Raw genomic sequence first — 19,863 nt, forward strand, 5'->3', positions numbered from 1 at the left:
TTGTCTTACTATCAATTATACTTTTCAGCAGCGCAAACTGTGAATCATGATCGGACGACTCAAAAATCTCCCCGGTATTTGATTGTCATGACTGGATGATCAGTCACACTACTTGCTTTGGCAACACATAACATCAAAGACCCCTGAGGAAGCCTCATTAGTCGGAGCAGACCACCACAATGGCTGCGTCTGTGCCACGAGTAATCACTTTTGGCCAGACTACAACCTCAAACTTTGTTCGTCATTTGAAGACTCATTCTGATTGGTTAGTGTCTGCTCGATATGCAAATATCAGAACTGGATTGGCTGGTTCACATGTTAGTGAGGTAGCTACCGTTAGTCAGTCAGTTGGTTTGTCCGCACAGCCAGTAACGTAGCGTTATCAAAAAAGTGACTTGATTTGGGACTTGACTTGCTTTAACTAAGTACTCGACTTGACATAACCCTTGACTTGACCCCAAAAAAATAACTCGAGACTTGGACCAAATGACTTCGTTGTCTCGCTTTGCCAGACCCTCCTCCGAAGCGCACTGGAGGAGAGTCTGGCTACTTCACAAGCATTCGGGGATGGGAGGAAAACGTGCTCTGGTTTATTGGCATTTCTTTAAACCAATCCCAATCGTCTTGGGGCGGTGCTAAGCAACGGAGAAAATCCGCGGTGCCGCTGCAAAATAGGCTCGAGGGGAACTTGTTTTGGTGGAACGTGTACTTTTTAAAAGTTGTTTTTAGTTGTGCAACATAAAACTCAGATTGGACAGATAGCTAGCTGTCTGGATTTACCCTGCAGAGATCTGAGAAAAGGTTAACCATAGTCCTCATAAATCGACCAGAGTTTAAAATGCCAACACAAAGGAAGCCCAAAGCAACGGATATCCGGCCTAAATGAGTGAAATCCGGCAGATTTTATGGCGGCAACGGAGCAACTCCGGAAGTGGAACGTCAAGGATATAGACTAAATTACTTTAGACTTACTTGGGACTTGAGCAAAGATGACTTGGTCAAAACACGGGTTAATAGTCAATAATAATAGTCAATAATTATAATCAAATTTTATAATATATATTATTCTGAAATGTACTGTATATGTATGAGTATTTTTTCTTTTGGTAGTTTAACTACATTTTGATTCTTCCACAATGAAATGTTTTCCTTTACATAATTTCTCAATGTTCGACATTCATAAACTATTCCCTCCCAAATCTCAGTTCTTGACATTATTCAGGCTCAGAGGGGATAAGCCCGACACACAGAATAGCTAATGCAGCTACCACCAGCTCAGAAAATAGAGGCGTAATACAAGAATCCCTGTCTTGTCATTTCTCACAGGCTTAGTCTCGCTTTTATCTTTGATGTACACTATATCCTGGTGTGATGCAGCATTCACATCTCTTTATCCACTGTGAACCTGGGCTGACTCAGCAATTGAGCCTTTCTCAGTGAAAAGATGTAGTTTTGCTAAGGGGAAAAAAAACAAACTTAAATGAGATTTTTTTTCGCTAAACCCAACGTGTCACTGGAACAGTCTTGCAAAGGAGAGTTCAAGATGGGAAAATCTGGCCTCAGGGTCATTGGCTCCGTCTCACAGGACCGTGGTGAATCAGTATCAGCATCTCCACTGTTAATAGAAAATATTTGTAATCAGCCCATCCCTTGTGCTGTATTGGCAAGTGCCATTTTCAGATATAAAAAGCTCTTTGCAACTTTTATCAGAATAAAATAATTTATATTCTCTTGACAGGAAAGCAGTTCTTTGTGATTGTCAGACAGACTGTTGTATTTTAAACTGGAATAATCTGTTTGTAATTATAAGCATTCAACTCTGTGTCAAAAGTGAATGAAATGGATCAAATGGATGACTTTCTCTATTTTCTTTTCACCCCACTGGAAAAAAAGATGTTAACAGCATGTCATCACGGACATTTGATTGATTAAATGAAAAAAGTACAAGCAAGAAGGCAAATAACAGTCATATTTACTGCAAGGTTTACACTCAGTGTAATAAAATGCTCATTTGGAATAGTTGTAAATGTAATTTTTTATAATTTATTGTAACTCCAAACAAAAATAATTTCTACAAAAAATATTCAAATAATGTCATATAATATTGATACGTGGTCGATATCTTTTCTCTCTCTTTTAGATTTCTGATAAGTTAAATTCTGCTTCCTGAATACTGTGTGAAGATTAAATCTCGCTAAGTGTGGCAACAATCACTCATTCCTATAACAACCATAATAGTGACTAAATTTTTTATAATTTGTAATCCCCTGGATATTATATAATATGTATGATCTCAGCGACTTAGTGGTTAGTGGGCACGTTAGATACAATAACTGAAGATATAATAAAAAATAAAAGAATGCAGCAGAAATAGAATAAATGTAAAATCAAGCCTCATCTTTTGAGAATAAATGAAACCTGGTTAATATACTATGTAGGCCTCAGCAGCAGGATCAAACGCGCACCTCGCCTCCCGTCTCGTTCGTCGTGTCTCGTATTCTCACGGAGTCTGACCACACACACACACCTTGGCCGTCAGTCAAGCGGAGGTGAGATCCTTAAATCAACCAAGAAAACAAAAGAAAAGAAAAGGTCCTTGTGGGTACAACAGCCATTCCCTTAGAAGTGAAACAGTGGTGATTTAAGTGTTTTGTTTATGCTTTTTGGTTTGATGCACATTGCTCCAGCTCTGGAATAAAGGGAACAGTGGTTGGTATGATTTTTCCCCCTTCGTCTGCATCTTTTTTTCTCTGAGGTCGCTCCCCTTTATTCTGTCTTTGTCCTTCTCACACCTGAGCAAACACTCAGTATCATAATAGTCCTGTGAGGTATGTGTGTGTGTATATGTGTGTGTGTGTGTGTGTGTATGTATGTATGTATATATGTGTGTGTGTGTGTGTGTGTGTGTGTATATATATATATATATATATATGCGTGTTTGAAAGGAAATTGGGGCTAGTTTGTGTTGTGTAAGTGTGTGTGCTTTTGCCGGTGCTGCGGTGTGTGTTTGTCGGGTCCACGACTGGGGGCGGCCCTACCCACTCTGGGTCACCCCTCGCCTCACGTACACACACACATACACACACTTCTTGGTGTGAGGGGGTTTTCGTGGCTCAGTGGGGAGTTAACGTGGCCAGCAGGTGGGCGAGCAGAGTGCAGAGCAGCAGGGTGGCTGTGGTAAGGTGCAGGGAAGAGGCGGCGTTGCAGTCCTTGCCCGCCTCGCAGCGGGAGTGTTGGCACAGTACCCCCTTAAACTCTGGAGGACAGATGCACTTCTGGCTCTGGTAGCATGTTCCTCCGTTCTGGCACAGGAGCATCTCCTCGTCACAAACGTTAGCTGTGAGTGGAGACAAAGGCAGACAGACAGAGCAGGAGAAGTAGAGGAAAAGAGGGAGAGTGAAGGAATTGCAGAGGTAAAGAGAATGAGAGAGAGAGGAGTTGGGAATAAAGAGGGCATGGCAAAGTGACAGAGTGACAGGCAGGGAAAGGATAGGGGAATAAAGAGCACAAAGACGAAAGAAAGATGTATGGCAAAGAGAAAGACAGACAGGTGAGGAAAGATAAAGAGGGGCAATGTTAGAAAAAGCATGATGGGATAGATGAGGAGGAGAAGAATTCAGGGCAGAAAGAACAAAGTAGAAAAGAAAAGCAGGAGGAAGTAAGGAGGCAAGATAAATTCTCCGGTCTTTGCCTCAGGGACATAAACAGGTAACACCTGCTTTTTTTGTTTTTGCAGCCCTTTTCTCTGTCTTTTTTTCTTGAGCCTGCACTTTCTCAGGGTCAAGTATAAAATCATTGTCTTAAATAGAAAATACACTGCATGTGATATTAATGATTGGAGGAACACATTGCATTGTTAAAATGCTATAAAAGGCATTAGGAAAAGCACAGAGGTAGTTGTACTGCACAAGATACTTGACCTAAAAATGTACTGACAGACAATAGAGGATCAGGCTTCCACGACAGGAAATACTTAAATGAGCGAACATGTTTTATCACTCCAAAGATAATTGGCTCTGTTGCATTGAAGTATTTGAAGTAAGGTGTCAAATTTAAAACATACTGTACTACTATTTACAACTATATGGGACATATTGTAGTAAACAAACCCACATTTAAAAGGCACGCATGCCTGTGGAGGTTCAATATGTGTAGGTGGGGAGGGTCTATGTGAGACTGAGGGCCCTCACTAGATGGTAGAGGAAGGCGATTTCCTGTAATGGGGTTAAGGAGTGACAGGGTCATCAATTAAAAGAGCAGCTGATGCTGCTAACGAGCTGCATGATCTATTCCCTTATTCGATTCCCGAAGAAAACACTGGGAGATGCACAAGCTACAGTAAGTGGCACAGTGCACTCACAAAGGCCCTGGAAGGCTACAACATTTGTTCATTCCTAGACTTTTAGAACCCTATCTTGCACCCGGCGCAGCGCAAAGCCCGACGCAAGTGTCTTTGCTGGTTTAAGACCGACACAGTTGTTAATTTCTCGTCCAGTGCCAACGTCATTTAAATAGCAAATGCACCTGCGCCCATCTGTGCGCCCATGGGTGTGCTGGTCTTACAGGGAGGTATGTTCAGGTGCATTCTTGGCGTATTGCTGTCTTGAGGCAGCGGAAAGTGATTGCGCCATTGACCAACAAAAACCTGGTCTAAAGTCAATAACGCAGCATTTCATTGTTATTTTAACAGCACGTTAGTAAAATGCGCACGCACACTATGCTTGTTACACAAACGGGGACGCGCAGCAGCACACAAACATGCAAAAGATTCAAAATAAAAATATTAAAATGTGAAATAGTATTATTGTGTATATCTATATATTTTATATTACATGTTGTTATGGTTACTGGTGCTTTCACTTCACGTGCAAGCAGTTTCTTCTCCTGAAAATCTCTCCTTCCTGCTTAACAAATCCGCCATCATAATAGCAATGCGCCAAGATACAAACGTGCCTGGCTTTTAAAGGGAATGGGAGATGACACTGATTAGTTTATTGCATGTTACGCCCAAAACACACCTATGAATTAATGAAGACAACCCTTTTGAACCATGCGCACGGACCCTTTTTCCGCAGTTAAACTAGACACACCGTGCGCTTAGATTGTTAAAAAAGGGCCCTTAGACATGAACCTGCCAAAAATCAGCCTCCTCATACTCACTGTAACAGCCTTGTTTCCAGTAGTATCCTGGCAGACAGTCGTCACACTTGGCCCCCGTGGCCCCATCTTTACACTGGCAGAAGCCTGTGCCGTTACACCGGTCATGAACAGAACCCATCTGGTTGCAGTTGCACTCTGAAAGAAGAGAGGAAAAGAGATTTAGGGATTTGACCTAGAGTTGAATTAAGTTCAGCCAAAGGTGCACATTTGTATTCAGACCACAGATTTGTCTTTGGTATTGATGCCTTTCAGAGCTGCAGTACTGTGCATGTTAGGGCGGAGTTTCCCAAAATGCTGCAGAGATTCAGACCTGAAATTTACATCCTTTTCAGCAAGAATTATTTTACCACCATGCTGAGAATTGCAAAGATAATGTGATACATGTAAGGGTGTCTGGACTGAAACATTTTAAATATTATAAAGTTCTTTTGATCCTACAGACATTAAACAAACTGTCTCAATGTCTCTAAGAGGTTAATGTTTGGCATAGGTTTCCTAAAAACAACACCTATCATACAGCCTGCCATACTGGCAATAGACCACAGTGATTCCTCTCCCATGTAAACAGAAAAATGAAATGACAGATACCCTGTGTCAGAAAGTACTGTATATATCAGATGTTGTTTGGAAAACTAATCCCATCTAAATAGAACTGTACGTTCTTTTGATTACACAATTTCTGATTTCAAAGGCAGGTGGAATAAGTGTAGGGAACATTGTGGTATTTTGAACAGTTGAGGGACATGCAGACGTTGTTGTGCTGCATAATTAAACAAATGTAAGTTCTGTCTGTTGACATTCTTATGATTCAAATGGCCTATAAAACACCACAAACTCGCATTAAGATACACCCTGAACTCTCCCTTCCTACCAATCACAATAACTTGTATATTTGTTATATTGAAATGCTAACTGCATACTGAGATTCATGTCAAATCAGTCTGAGACAGATTTACCTTTTTAACACAAGATGACATTGAACTTGTCTGTTAGATGTTTTTTTCCCTCATCCTCATCCGTCAGTCGGTTGATAATGAACCAATGTTTCTCTTATGATTTGATGTAAGCCAATAGCTCGTCTTTTACTTGAACCCATGATCAAATGAACTCATTTATAATAAAATGTATTATAAAAATATTCATAAAATTGAAACCGATTACACAACCACAGCAATGCGGTTGATAACCGTGTGTTTTTGGGTCATGCGCATTAATATTGGGATTGTATGTGCGCTACTGAGAGTGATGCGTAGCTGTGTAAAATGTGTGTGCAAATGCATTAGTGTTTGGGATGGCATGGTCTCTTGCTCTAGAGATACGTGGTGTGAACTGATTTCTGTTGCCGTGCTCGGTGTGCCAGTGTGCTGGCAGATGAGTTAATGGGGCCTTATTTGTGCTGACTCCAAGGCCTGGCCCTGTGTGCGCCCCAACCGCCACGAGTTTACCCTCCAACCCCCTGCAGTTCACCTACAGATGGATCCAAATCAACACCAGATTTTCACTCCACAGCTATGCAAACAGAGTGACCTCTTATTAGGACATGTCCTTAATAAGAGTAAAAAAAGGGACAACTTCTCTGTGAATGCATACAAACAGTGTATCATTGTCCAAAAAGATCTAAGAGATGCATTTGTCTACAGTACAGTCAGAAAATATAACGGTTATAATAGAATATAAATGTTTTTCATTGTTTTGGCTCTGTACTCCATGCCTTTCAGCTTGAACGGTGCTTGATGTTTGCATCAGTCTTGGTTGAAAAATGTTCAAAACCTTTTTATACATACAATGCGGTAACACTCAAAATATTTGTATGTACAAGCAATGACTTTTGATGGCTGTTCATATTGTTGTTAGAAGTTTGATGAATATATTATGACAGTTGTTGAGATAATTAGAAAAGGCTGATACAATTTGAAATGTGTTTTTTAAATGAAGTCTGTTACTACGGGCAATACATACAATGCTGTACATTTCTATAGTGGACCAATGCACCTTGAATTATTTTAGTTGATTCATTTTTTTTTTTAATTCTTTAACAATAAGGATCATGTTTGTTCAGCTTCCATGTGCATTGGATTTGGCATTCTTAGCACACAATTTGTGTTGTCCAGTAAACTGGGACTATAATTTGGGAGGACTGTACAATTTAAAGAACATATCCTAATTGTACAATCCTCCCAAATTATAGTCTTAGTTCACTGGACCAGTAACTATCTAGTGATGTAGGCTACTGTACATTCATGTAACAACAGGGAGGGGACACCTCAATGGTTTTTGACCTTATATTTTGCTGGGGGGGGAAATAACTGATGAATATACTCTGTTCCATTACTGTTTACAGTGTGCATGGGATTTATCACTTAATTATCTTTATAGTTTCTAGATTTTAGAGTCCAATTTCTTCAGTGTCTTTATTTTCTATGTCCATATATACAAGGGAGCAAGGCATATAATATGTAGAGAAGGAAACTCATCCTCTATAAAAAAATAAAAGAAACGCGAGAAAAAGCGTGGCAGATAATAGGCTAGCGGACAGACTGAATGATAGTCTAAAAATATACATTTATGAACTACTGCTCTTAACTGAAACCATTCAATGAGTCACTTGTCATTTGCAAAAACGAACAGTTGTACACTTTGCATTAAAAGCGAGCAGTGGAAGTTAATATGACTTAGGACATTTATATTTTAGCCCATGAGAGAGAGGGAGGAACAGAGGGAAAGAGATACTTACGCATTATATTCTAGCCTAGAAAATTGATCTTCATGGTAAATTTCCTGAGTAACATTATCTTCTGCTTACTTTTAAGGCAAATAGTACAACTGTTAATTTGTGCAAATGACTAGTAGCCTAATCCTTGAATGGAATGATTATGACGGTTTTAATTCAGAGCAGTGGTCAGTTAATGCCTATATTTAGGCTAATTACGCGGTCGGTCCGTGATCATCTGCTACGCTTTCTCTCGCTGTTTCATTACAGGGGCTGTGTTTCTTTTCTTTTTGTAAAAATAATGTGTTTCACGTCATCATACTTCCACAAGAAGCTGCTGCTCACTCTGTATAAAGTATGTACAATGTGTATTCTCCATTTTGGCATCAGTAAATTTGTGATCGAGCTCACAGTCTTTTGAGGAAAACCTCCGCATCTATCTGAATTACTTCATCCTGGCTCAACCTAGTCGATCCTCCTCAGCCTGGCTTGGCCTTCGTGAAACGCACCAAGCCAGGATGCACAGATTAGACTAGGTCAAGCCTCGCTTTATCAGTTATCCTGGATTTATACATTCTGCTTTTGTGAAACAGGCCCCTGGGTGAGAACAGTCTTGTGTAATTTTGGTGGCTTTTGAGAGCAGTCTTAAGTTGGCAGTTTCCCTTTAGTGAGGGAAGAGGACAACCAACGATCTTCTGTGCTGTGTTGATCACTCTCTGTATTCGTTTTTTGTCTGCTACAGAGCATCCAGCCTACCACACAGTCACACAATACACCAGGATGCTCTCTATGGAGGAACGGTAGAAGAGCACTAATAGCTTCTCAGACAGGTTTTTTTTTAAGAAGTCTGAGGAAATACAGGCGCTGTTGTGCCTTCTATACCACTGCTGTGGTATTATCCGTCCATAATGCAATATCTACATTGCCCATTATCAGCAACCATTCATCCAATGTTCCAAAGGCACATTCTGTTTACTAATCTGATATCATTTTAAAAGGCTAACATTGGAGAACCCTTTTGCAATTATGTAAGCACATAATGTAATCTGAAAACTGCTGCCCTGGTTAAAAAAAACAATGCAACTGATCTCAGCTGGTATTCTGTCTATAATGGAGTGGAATGGAAATTTCTAAGTGACCCCAAACTTTTGACCGGTAGTGTAAGTCCAATATTCACCCTCTTTTTAGCTCTGGTTTGGTCTCAACCAACTCTTGAAGGAAATATCTTTTTATCGCTTCAGCTGCTAAACGCATTACTTTGTTTACCAGGTGGTCGCTAACTGTGTTTCTACTGTTAAGTCCTGCAGGTAATGAACAGTGATGTTTTTAGGGTTTTTTGGCTGAAAACAGCTGCATGTACTGTAGACTCTATGCTGATGAGAGCGGTGAGAGTGAACCACAAATTCATTTCAAATTCTGTGTTACAGAGCCAACACAACAAAATGTGTTTTCTAAAAGTGTCAGGACAACAGCATTTTTTTACTGCATGCATTTATTTAAATGTTCACTACTAGTCTACCTTGTTGTGGCAATCATCACTTAAAAAAAAAAAAACATCAGAGTAGTTGATTGAATTTTAAAAGCAGTAACAACTATATCATCTCCCAATCACTCACACACACACACACACACACACACACACACACACACACACACACACACACACACACCCTCTGTCCCCCTGCAGACTGACCGATGCAGACGCTCTCATCATCCAGTTCGGCAGAGGCGTTGCGGAAGTATCCCAGTCTGCAGTGTTGGCAGTTCTGGCCTCTGGTGTTGTGCTTGCAGCTGACGCATGTGACAATGTTCAGGTAGTCGATGTAGCTACAGCGGTTGGAGTGGCCATAGCACTCACAGTCTGAAAGAAAAGCCAGATCTTTAAGTTTCTTTTGCTAGAGGAGGATAGATAGACATGTTCATGATGTTGAAGTTAATACTTGGGAGAGGGTAGTTTCCTTTTAAAGTCTTCTCATGGGATTCTTCAGTGACCGTAGAAAATTATAAATGACTTGCACTAAGAGATATGTCTGACGGTTTTAGTTTTAGACGTCAGTGAACAAATGAATGACTCTGAGGGTGTTTTACGACTTGCCTTTCTGACTCTATATTGGTTCAATAAAGACATACCACTCCCTCTCCATTACTAGACTCAGGTCTGCTGAGTCTGCTTCACTGGGCTGCACTGATTACTGATGGGAATTCCACTATATGTGCATGTGTGTGTGCGCGTGTGTGTGTGTGCATGCTTGTTTGTGTATATGTGTGCAGGCGTGTGAGTGCAGGCATGATAATTGTGTCTGGGAATATAATTGCATTACCGTATGAGCAGATTATAAGCTAAAGAATCCTAACCAAGGGAGTTTGAGGTGAGTGATACAGTACAGTAGGTGTTTTCAGACTGCACCTGACACCATGAAATCGGTCTGACACCACTTAACCTCCACTGCTTCTCCTCCCTTTTCACTGTTTGTTCTTCATTTCCAGTCTTAAATTCTCTTTCATAAAGCGCTGCACCATCAGAGCTCTTAATTAAATTTTCTCTTTGTAATTCATAAAATTATCTAAGAGGATTTGATTGCAGGTTCTGCTCTACATGCTCGTACGCTTTATACAGTGGGGCAAAAAAGTATTTAGTCAGTCACCAATTGTGCAAGTTCTCCCACTTAAAAAGATGAGAGAGGCCTCTAATTTTCATCATAGGTACACTTCATCACATTGTAGGATTTTTAATGAATTTATTTGCAAATTCCTCTGGAAAATAAGTATTTGGTCACCTACAAACAAGCAAGATTTCTGGCTCTCACAGACCTGTAACTTCTTCTTTAAGAGGCTCCTCTGTCCTCCACTCGTTACCTGTATTAATGACACCTGTTTGAACTTGTTATCAGTATAAAAGACACCTGTCCACAACCTCAAACAGTCACACTCCAAACTCCACTATGGCCATGACCAAAGAGCTGTCAAAGGACACCAGAAACAAAATTGTAGACCTACACCAGGCTGGGAAGACTGAATCTGCAATAGGTAAGCAGCTTGGTGTGAAGAACTCAACTGTGGGAGAAATTATAAGAAAATGGAAGACATACAAGACCACTAATAATCTCCCTCGATCCGGGGCTCCACGCAAGATCTCACCCCGTGGGGTCAAAATGATCACAAGAACATTGAGCAAAAATCCCAGAACCACACGGGGGGACCTAGTGAATGACCTGCAGAGAGCTGGGACCAAAGTAACAAAGGCTACCATCAGTAACACACTATGCCGCCAGGGACTCAAATCCTGCGTGTCCCACTGCTTAAGCCAGTACATGTCCAGGCCCGTCTGGAGTTTGCTAGAGAGCATTTGGATGATCCAGAAGAGGATTGGGAGAATGTCATATGGTCAGATGAAACCAAAATAGAACTTTTTGGTAAAACTCAACTCATCGTGTTTGGAGGGGAAAGAATGCTGAGTTGCATCCAAAGAACACCATACCTACTGTGAAGCATGGGGGTGGAAACATCATGCTTTGGGGCTGTTTTTCTGCAAAGGGACCAGAACGACTGATCCGTGTGAAGGAAAGAATGAATGGGGCCATGTATTGTGAGATTTTGAGTGAAAACCTCCTTCCATCAGCAAGGGCATTGAAGATGAAACGTGGCTGGGTCTTTCAGCATGACAATGATCCCAAACACACCGCCCGGGCAACGAAGGAGTGGCTTCGTAAGAAGCATTTCAAGGTCCTGGAGTGGCCTAGCCAGTCTCCAGATCTCAACCCCATAGAAAATCTTTGGAGGGAGTTGAAAGTCCGTGTTGCCCAGCGACAGCCCCAAAACATCACTGCTCTAGAGGAGATCTGCATGGAGGAATGGGCCAAAATACCAGCAACAGTGTGTGAAAACCTTGTGAAGACTTACAGAAAACGTTTGACCTCTGTCATTGCCAACAAAGGGTATATAACAAAGTATTGAGATGAACTTTTATTATTGTCCAAATACTTATTTTCCACCATCATTTGCAAATAAATTCATTAAAAATCCTACAATGTGATTTTTCTGGATTTTTTTTTCTCATTTTGTCTCTCATAGTTGAAGTTGAAAATTACAGGCCTCTCATCTTTTTAAGTGGGAGAACTTGCACAATTGTTGGCTGACTAAATACTTTTTTTTTTCCCCCACTGTAATTTAAGACTGCTTCCATATTTCATACCCTAAGAGCAAAGCTACAAATAAAGATGCTGTGGAAAATGGTGTAAGACCTTTTGTGTCATTTTTTTTTCACAGAGGGAGTAATGAAAGCCTGATATAATTTACAGTAGGATCTGCAGCAAGTGTTGCTCTACATTCTCACTACGATTATCTTGGCTGAGGCTGGTACCTAATTAAGGTTTTATTAAGCTTTAGAAGTTGGCTGCAATAGTGTGCTGCAAGGCATCACTGTCCTCTAAAGAGGCGTTTACCAGGCATGTTTATGCAAATACACATTTAAATGCACATTAAAAAGTCGGAGTTTAGCTGTTTAATCAGCCGTCACATTATTATTTTATTATTGTTTGGTTGATGATGCCAGCTGAAATATTAATGAGCTGGTTTAAAAGGAAGCCAGTGAGAGCAGTGCCATAAAGTACCTCTCTCAGCACTGAGGAAGCCATGCTAGCGGTGGGGGAAGAACTGCCTAATTAAATATAAATGGCCAATTACTCCACAGACTAGAGAGGCAATGGGACATTGTTCCACAAATTAACGTTATGAGTCAAGATGCTGCTTTATTGGTATTTATCAATTGTGAATTGTTAACGATGAAAGACAGTTGCAATGAGAGTAAGAGAGCTGCCTACATCAAAGAGTCTCTGAGGTTGAAGGATATATATATATATATATATATATATATATATATATATATATATATATTATATATATATATCTCTAACAAGCATCATTTCTTAAAATCAATAAACCAGAATGTCAATGTCGGCAATTGATTGATGGTTTAGTAATATGAAATACTTACCTTTATTATGCACATGAAGCAAACACAACCAAGGGGGAGTTGCATACGGAAAGAATGAGCAAAATGAAAAACATAAGACATGCAATGAAATGGATTTTTCCACAGGTTGTCTGCTTCACAAACAACATCCACACTTAAGTTCAATGACAGAAAAAGTTTACAATCCACTGATCTGAACTAAAGAATTCAAGCGCTAGTCTCCTGCCTGTATCTTCAGACCAGGTGCTGGTCATGTTGGTCTCTTACCACTGAAATCATCGTATATGATCCCAAACAACTGTCTGGCCTGGGGCTCTCCTGAGATCAAGAGTTTCAGAAGCCCTTGAGGGATGAAGGAATCTTTGTTTAAGATTTGTCTTCACATCATTCACTGTGCTAGTCATCTACAGCACTATACTTTCACACAGCTGGAGCAGGAATGGGTGAGCATCAGTACTACAGAGAGGTTTTATGGATTAGGTGGATGGGATTCCCATTAGATTCTACCTGAAAGAAGGGGATTGCTTTGTTCTATAAAGCTGACACAATATTTACCTAGTGCAGTGTTTCTTAACTGGTTGAACAGAACCCAAAAGTTACCCTCAAGATGTTATGAGTCTTTATGCAAGAAACTATTGTAGTGCTGCATTTGACAGCTTAATATTTTTTGATTAGTTGTAATTTCTGTGGTGGACTAGAACCTGACATGGCTTCTGTTTTCAAAACGCTCCTTTTCAAAACACTCCAAAAAGATTAACTTAAAGTTCACTCTTGCCCTTGGAAACTCACCACAATGGACTTTGTGGTGGGATAAGTAGCTGTTCTTGATCTTCTTGAAGATTGTGTGATATGATTATTTGTGGTCAGATTGTTTTGAAAGCTGTTTTTTAAGGCCAAGAATAAACTCTCAATCTCAACTTTGGAGCAAAAATGGATGAGAAGTCCTTAGAGCAAAATAAATGGAAATTGTTACATCTACACTTTCATGACAACTGGGCAAACTCCATCTGCTGAAGAAGATTGTGTGATATTTTTTAAAACTGAAATCAAAAACTGTTGTGGGAAAGATTTGGCATGGTTTGTCTTGAACTCCAAGTCCTTTTTTTATTCTTATGTTTTTTGAAAAAGCAACTATGCAACCACAGGTGAATAAGATGAATAAACAAAATGTCAGTTTGAAGATTAAACCAAGAAAATGACCTTTTTAATGTAGCTATAAATTGAATGGAATAAATGCAATTCTGTGTCACCTATTAACCTAATCATGATAAATGTTGGGTCCCAATGTGCAACCATTTATGAATCACTGTGCTATTATAGAACACACATTCAAATTCTACCTTTCTGTTTCTCTCCTTCTTGTTTGTCTTCATCCTCTATCCCTGAAGTGTGTTTTGAGAAATAAGGTTAGATGCTTATGGGTATTTAGAACGTAAAATATCTGTTTTTATTTTAAAAGTATCATCCAAATGCTCTTACTATCTATAATCGATTGATCAGAAAAAATTTACCAAATTATTCTGAATGCAGCATTGTTTATTTTAAGAGCATTTTCAATGTCAAATTCATCTTCCTTGTCTAGTTAACCCATTTTTCCACACTTGATCCTGCTGTCTGTTTTTTATTTCTTGCCCTACAGTGTCAGTCATCGCCATATAAAAATATGGCGCGACAGTTGGTACCAAATTAAGATTTTGCCTTATAGCATATGTTGACTGACAGGATGTCATGTAGTTAGAGATAAATTAAGATACATTTGTTGTTTCCAGTTTCTGTTTTTCACTGTGAGCTGCCAGGTTTAACTTGACAGTTTATCTACTGCATATTTACTGAACCATAAATAATCTACTGTAAATCTACAAGAACATTGCCACCACTACATGTAAAAGAGATATCTCTTTTTTACATTTTCTTTCTTTGTGCTTTTCCATACCCAGATGAGGTTGTTTTGTGTCCATGAGTCTCATTTAAGTGTCCCATGAAATGATAGGAGACTGACACACCACAATCATCATTGACATAAAAATATGAGGTAAATTTTATTAAAAGGTTGCCACCGCTATATATAAAAGAGATACCTTCTCCGTGCCCAGATGAGGTTGTTTTGTGCCCATGAGTCTCATGTCCATGTCCCTCTGACTTGGGCAGTGGGAAACTGTCACACCACAATTATCATTATCAATTATATTTATTATATAAATGTGACAACCAAAAGTATTTTTGAGGAACATTTTGTGTGCTCTTTTCCTCAGCAATCTATATAAATAAACAATGTTTATGCGTGTTTTACTTATTTATTTTTTACTTAGTTCTCCGGTCCTTTTCTTGCTTTTATCTTGGGTCTCAGACAAAAATGTCGCCAATGTTGGTGCCGAATATAGGGTTTTACTCCATAGCCTAAGTTTACCAACAGGCTACTATGTTGCTGAACAGACGGAAATACAAGAACTAAGATGAATTTCTGCTGTTCATAGTGGCCCCTTTTAACACTTGGAGTTGCCAAGTTTACCGCGTTAGGAAAGTTGATCTACTACTGCACAAAAGGTAAACTACAGCATGTAAATCTACTAAAATGCCAACAGATAAGGTTGTGTTTTTTTGTCTCATGTGCGTGTCCATGAGTCTTAGGCTTGTGGGAGACTGCTCACAGTTGTCATCAACATAATAAGCAAAAACAAAGATGCGTTCATGCTGCTTTCAGGAGGCTATTTTAGTTTAAATTGTGCTGGAAGTTAATCTTCTATATATTTAATGAACTACAGCTACAGTTTATAAAACTACAGGAACATTGCAATGCTACATAAAAAAGAAATACCTTTCTTTTCTGCTTTTCTTTGCTCCTCCCTGTGCCCAGATGATGTTTTGTGGCCATGAGTCTCGTGCACGTTTCCCTCAGGCTTGTGGGAGACTAACGCACAACATTTTCCATTGACATAGTGAGCAAACATTTTGATACATTTCTGTTGTGTCTAATTTCCAGTGTAAGTTGCCAAGTTTACCTAATTGTGAAAGTTTATCTACGGCATATTTCCACCTCTACAAATAATTACCGTTAGGTATAACTACAGTATGTACAAAAGATATACCTTTGCTTTCAGATTTTCTTTCCTCCCCGTGCTCTGATAAGGTTGTTTTGTGGCCATGAGTGTCATGTTCGTAGCCATGAATCTCATGTACGGGTCCATGAGTCTCTTGTACGTGGCCATGAGTCGCATGTACATGGCCATGAGTCTCTTGTATGTGGCCGTGAGTCTCTTGTACATGGCCGTGAGTATCTTGTACATGGCCGTGAGTATCTTGTACGTGGCCGTGAGTATCTTGTACATGGCCATGAGTATCTTGTATGTGGCCGTGAGTCTCTTGTACATGGCCATGAGTATCTTGTATGTGGCCGTGAGTCTCTTTTACGTGGCCCCGAGTCTCTTGTATGCGGCCATGCATCTCTTGTAGGTGGCCATGAGCCTCTTGTACGTTGCCATGAGTCGCATATACATGGCCATGAGTCTCTTGTACGTGGCCATGAGTCTCTTGTACGTGGCCATGAGTCTCTTGTACGTGGCCATGAGTCTCTTGTACATGGCTATGACTTTCTTGTACACGGCCATGAGTCTCTTGTATGTGTCCTTGAGTCTCTTGTACGTTGCCATGAGTCTCTTGTACGTTGCCATGAGTCTCTTGTACATTGCCATGAGTCTCTTGTATGTGGCTATGAGTTTGTTGTACATGGCCATGAGTCTCTTGTACGGGTCCGTAAGTTTCTTTTACGCGGCCGTGAGTGTCTTTTACCGGTCCGTGAGTCTCTTTTACGCGGCCATGAATCTCTTGTATGTGGCCATGAGTCTCTTGTATGTGGCCATGAATCTCATGTCTGTGTTCCTTAAATATGTGGGAAACTGAAACACCACAATTGAAATACCAAGCAAAAACACCTTTATGAGGTAATTTTTTTTTTTTTTTATTATGTCTTCTTTGCAACCTAAACAACAAATAAACCATATCCATCTTTTATACATATTTCTCTCACCTTCAACTTTTCTTTCAATCACTTGATAACAAATTTAGATATAGAAGTATTAACTTGAGTTCACTGAGAGGCTATTATGTCACTGAAGAGACACATTTAGATCGTTGTTTTGAGTTTCCAGTGGCCAAAAACAGTGAAAGTTTATCTACTGCATATTTCCACATCTCCAATTATCTACAGTTAGCTAAAACCACTACAGTACATACAAAAGACATACCTTCCCCGTGTCCAGATGAGGTTGTTTTCTGGCCATGACTCTCATGTCTGTTTCCCTCAGAATTGTGGGAGACTGAAACACCACATTTTTTTTTTTATTAAAATAAGAAGCAAAAATCTAGATACAATCTTTGATGTTTCTAATTCTCGGGCCTTTTTTTGCTGCAAGTTGCCAAGATTAAATTGTGGTGAAAGTTTGTCTACTGCATATTTTCATCACTACAGGTACACTACAGTATATGAAACTACAAGACCATTGCTACTACTACATACTGTAGCCTATATAAAAGATACTTAAGTTTAGCCTTTCTACTGCATATTTCCATCACTACAGGCAAACTACAATATACTTGAGTCCACTACATTCAAGATCTACCTGTCATTTCAGCTTTTCTTTCTTTATGCTCCTCCTTTTCCCTTTCCGCCCAGTGCTCAGATGAGGTTGTTGTTTTGTGGCCATTAGTTTCATGTACGTGTCCCTCAGACATGTGGGGGACTGACACACCGCAATCATCACTGACATAACAAGCAAAGATATGAGGTATTTTTTATGAAAAGACTGCCACCACTACATAAAAAAGATATATACCTTTCCTTTCAGCTTTTCTTTCCTTCTCCTCCCATTTCTCCTCGTGCCCAGATGAGGTTGTGGTTTTGTAGCCATGTGTCTCATGTACTTGTCTCTCGGACTTGTGCGGCACTGAAACACCACAATCGTCATTGACGTAAGCAAAGCCAGCAAGCAAGCAAACATTTAGACACATTCCTGCCCATTTCTTGCTGTCAGTCAAAATTAACATTGCAAGTTTATCTACTGCATATTTACACCACTACAGGTTAAGTACAGTTAGCCACAACTATCGCTACAGTATATATAAAGATATACCTTTATGCTCCTCCACCCTTTTCTGCCCATGCTCAGATGAGGTTGTTGTTTTGTGTCCCTCAGTCTGTTTGTGGTCATGAGTCTCTTGTTTGTGGTCATGAGTCTCTTGTTTGTGGCCATGAGTCTCTTGTACGTGGCCATGAGTCTCTTGTACGTGGCCATGAGTCTCTTGTACGTGGCCATGAGTCTCTTGTACGTGGCCATGAGTCTCTTGTACGTGGCCTTGAGTCTCTTGTACGTGGCCATGAGTCTCTTGTACGTGGCCTTGAGTCTCTTGTACGTGGCCTTGAGTCTCTTGTACGTGGCCATGAGTCTCTTGTACGTGGCCATGAGTCTCTTGTACGTGGCCATGAGTCTCTTGTACGTGGCCATGAGTCTCTTGTACGTGGCCATGAGTCTCTTGTACGTGGCCATGAGTCTCTTGTACATGCCCCTCAGATGTGTGGGAAACTGAAACACCACAGTTGTTATATAAATGTAAAAACATCTTTGCAAACAGCCAATAAACCATATTCATTTTGTAAACATATTCTCCAGTATTTTCCTTTTTACACGGTAAAAATACATAAAACTTGCGTGCAAATTAATTCATGTAATGCGGAACTACTGTTAGGTGCGCGTTTCTTAGGGACCCCTAATCTGTAGCCCCCCGCTCTGAAGCTCCCGAACGCCGGCTATATGTCGATGGTCCAGTGAGTGAGTCAGAGCTAGCCTAGAAAGCCTATGGCGAGTGGTGGCGACCCACAACAGTTAGAGGACCTGCCGGCCTGTTCACAAGTTTGGGAAAACTTTGGTTTCCCAGTCAGTTACAGTAGTACAGGTGAGAGAGTGGTGGATAAGACGAGGACTGTGTTGGCGCTGTTCAGCAGTTGTTGGGTATGTGAGTGGAAATACATCTAACATGCTAACGCATATCTAACGCCATCACCCAGATGTGCCAATCACTGGAACGAGACAAAAAAAAACTGTCCAACTTCTCCACCCTTCTCGTGCTACGGAAAGCTATCTCACGGCGACTATTCATTTTATTGACTGAGTGGGAAATGAAAGCGTCAGTTCTACAGACGTGGCCCCTGTATGAGCAGCACTCGCCTAGCTGAGAAGCTACAGGAGGTTGTGGCCAGTTGGCAAAGGTATGCCTGTCGCACTCAATAGCAAGAATACTTTTGTGGGGGAAGGTCTCGCCTAAGTAGAATTTTTTTTGTTTTGTTATTATTCCACGTAATTTGCACTTTCATAAATAAGAGATGCTGTATTTTCAGTTTTAGTTTATAGCTGGAGTCTGGAGATGATGTGGGGTACTTATTGTTTACTGTTTACATCTTACTTTACATACTTCAGGCTGTTGCAGCTAGCTCAGGGGAGAGACTGTATGACACTAGGTGGTACAGCCTTAGACATGCACAATAAAAAAAAAAAACGTGATGTCTGAACCAAGGTATGAACCGAACCGTGACTTCTGTGTACTGTTCCACCCCTACTGCACACCAAGTCAACTTCTAAATATAAATCTACAAGAACATTGCTACCATTACATACAAGAGAGAAACTTTTTCTTTCAGCTTTGTCTTTCCTCCCCACGATGAGGATGTTGTTTTGTGGCCATGAGTTTAATGTACATGCTCCTCAAAATTGTGGAAGACTGACACACCATAATTGTCATTGACATAGCATAATTTTGAGGTAAAATTAAAGAGAAGATCCATCTTTACTTTTTCTTTTAGCTATTCTTTCTTCCCCGTGTCCAGATGAGGTTGTTGTTTTGTGACCATGAGTCTCATGTACCTGCTCCTCAGACTTAAAACACAATTTTCTTTTAACAATAACAAGCAAAAATGTTGATGCATTTCTGCTTTTTCCTGTTTTCAGGGGTGAGTTGCCAAGTTTAGCTTGTG

At 40.2% G+C, this 19,863-nt stretch overlaps 1 protein-coding gene across 1 annotated transcript in view; it reads right to left on the reverse strand.

Moving 5' to 3' along the window:
* Positions 1-2,424: 2,424 nt before the first annotated feature.
* Positions 2,425-19,863, reverse strand: part of ntng2b (netrin g2b) — a 72,617-nt gene continuing 55,178 nt past the window's right edge. Inside the window, 3 exon segments of the mRNA XM_078271576.1 lie at positions 2,425-3,337; positions 5,161-5,295; positions 9,564-9,731. Coding sequence (XP_078127702.1) covers positions 3,114-3,337; positions 5,161-5,295; positions 9,564-9,731 — 527 coding nt within the window. The 3' untranslated portion in view covers positions 2,425-3,113.

The sequence above is a fragment of the Sander vitreus genome, chromosome 16 (assembly GCF_031162955.1).
Source record: "Sander vitreus isolate 19-12246 chromosome 16, sanVit1, whole genome shotgun sequence".
NCBI lineage: Eukaryota > Metazoa > Chordata > Actinopteri > Perciformes > Percidae > Sander > Sander vitreus.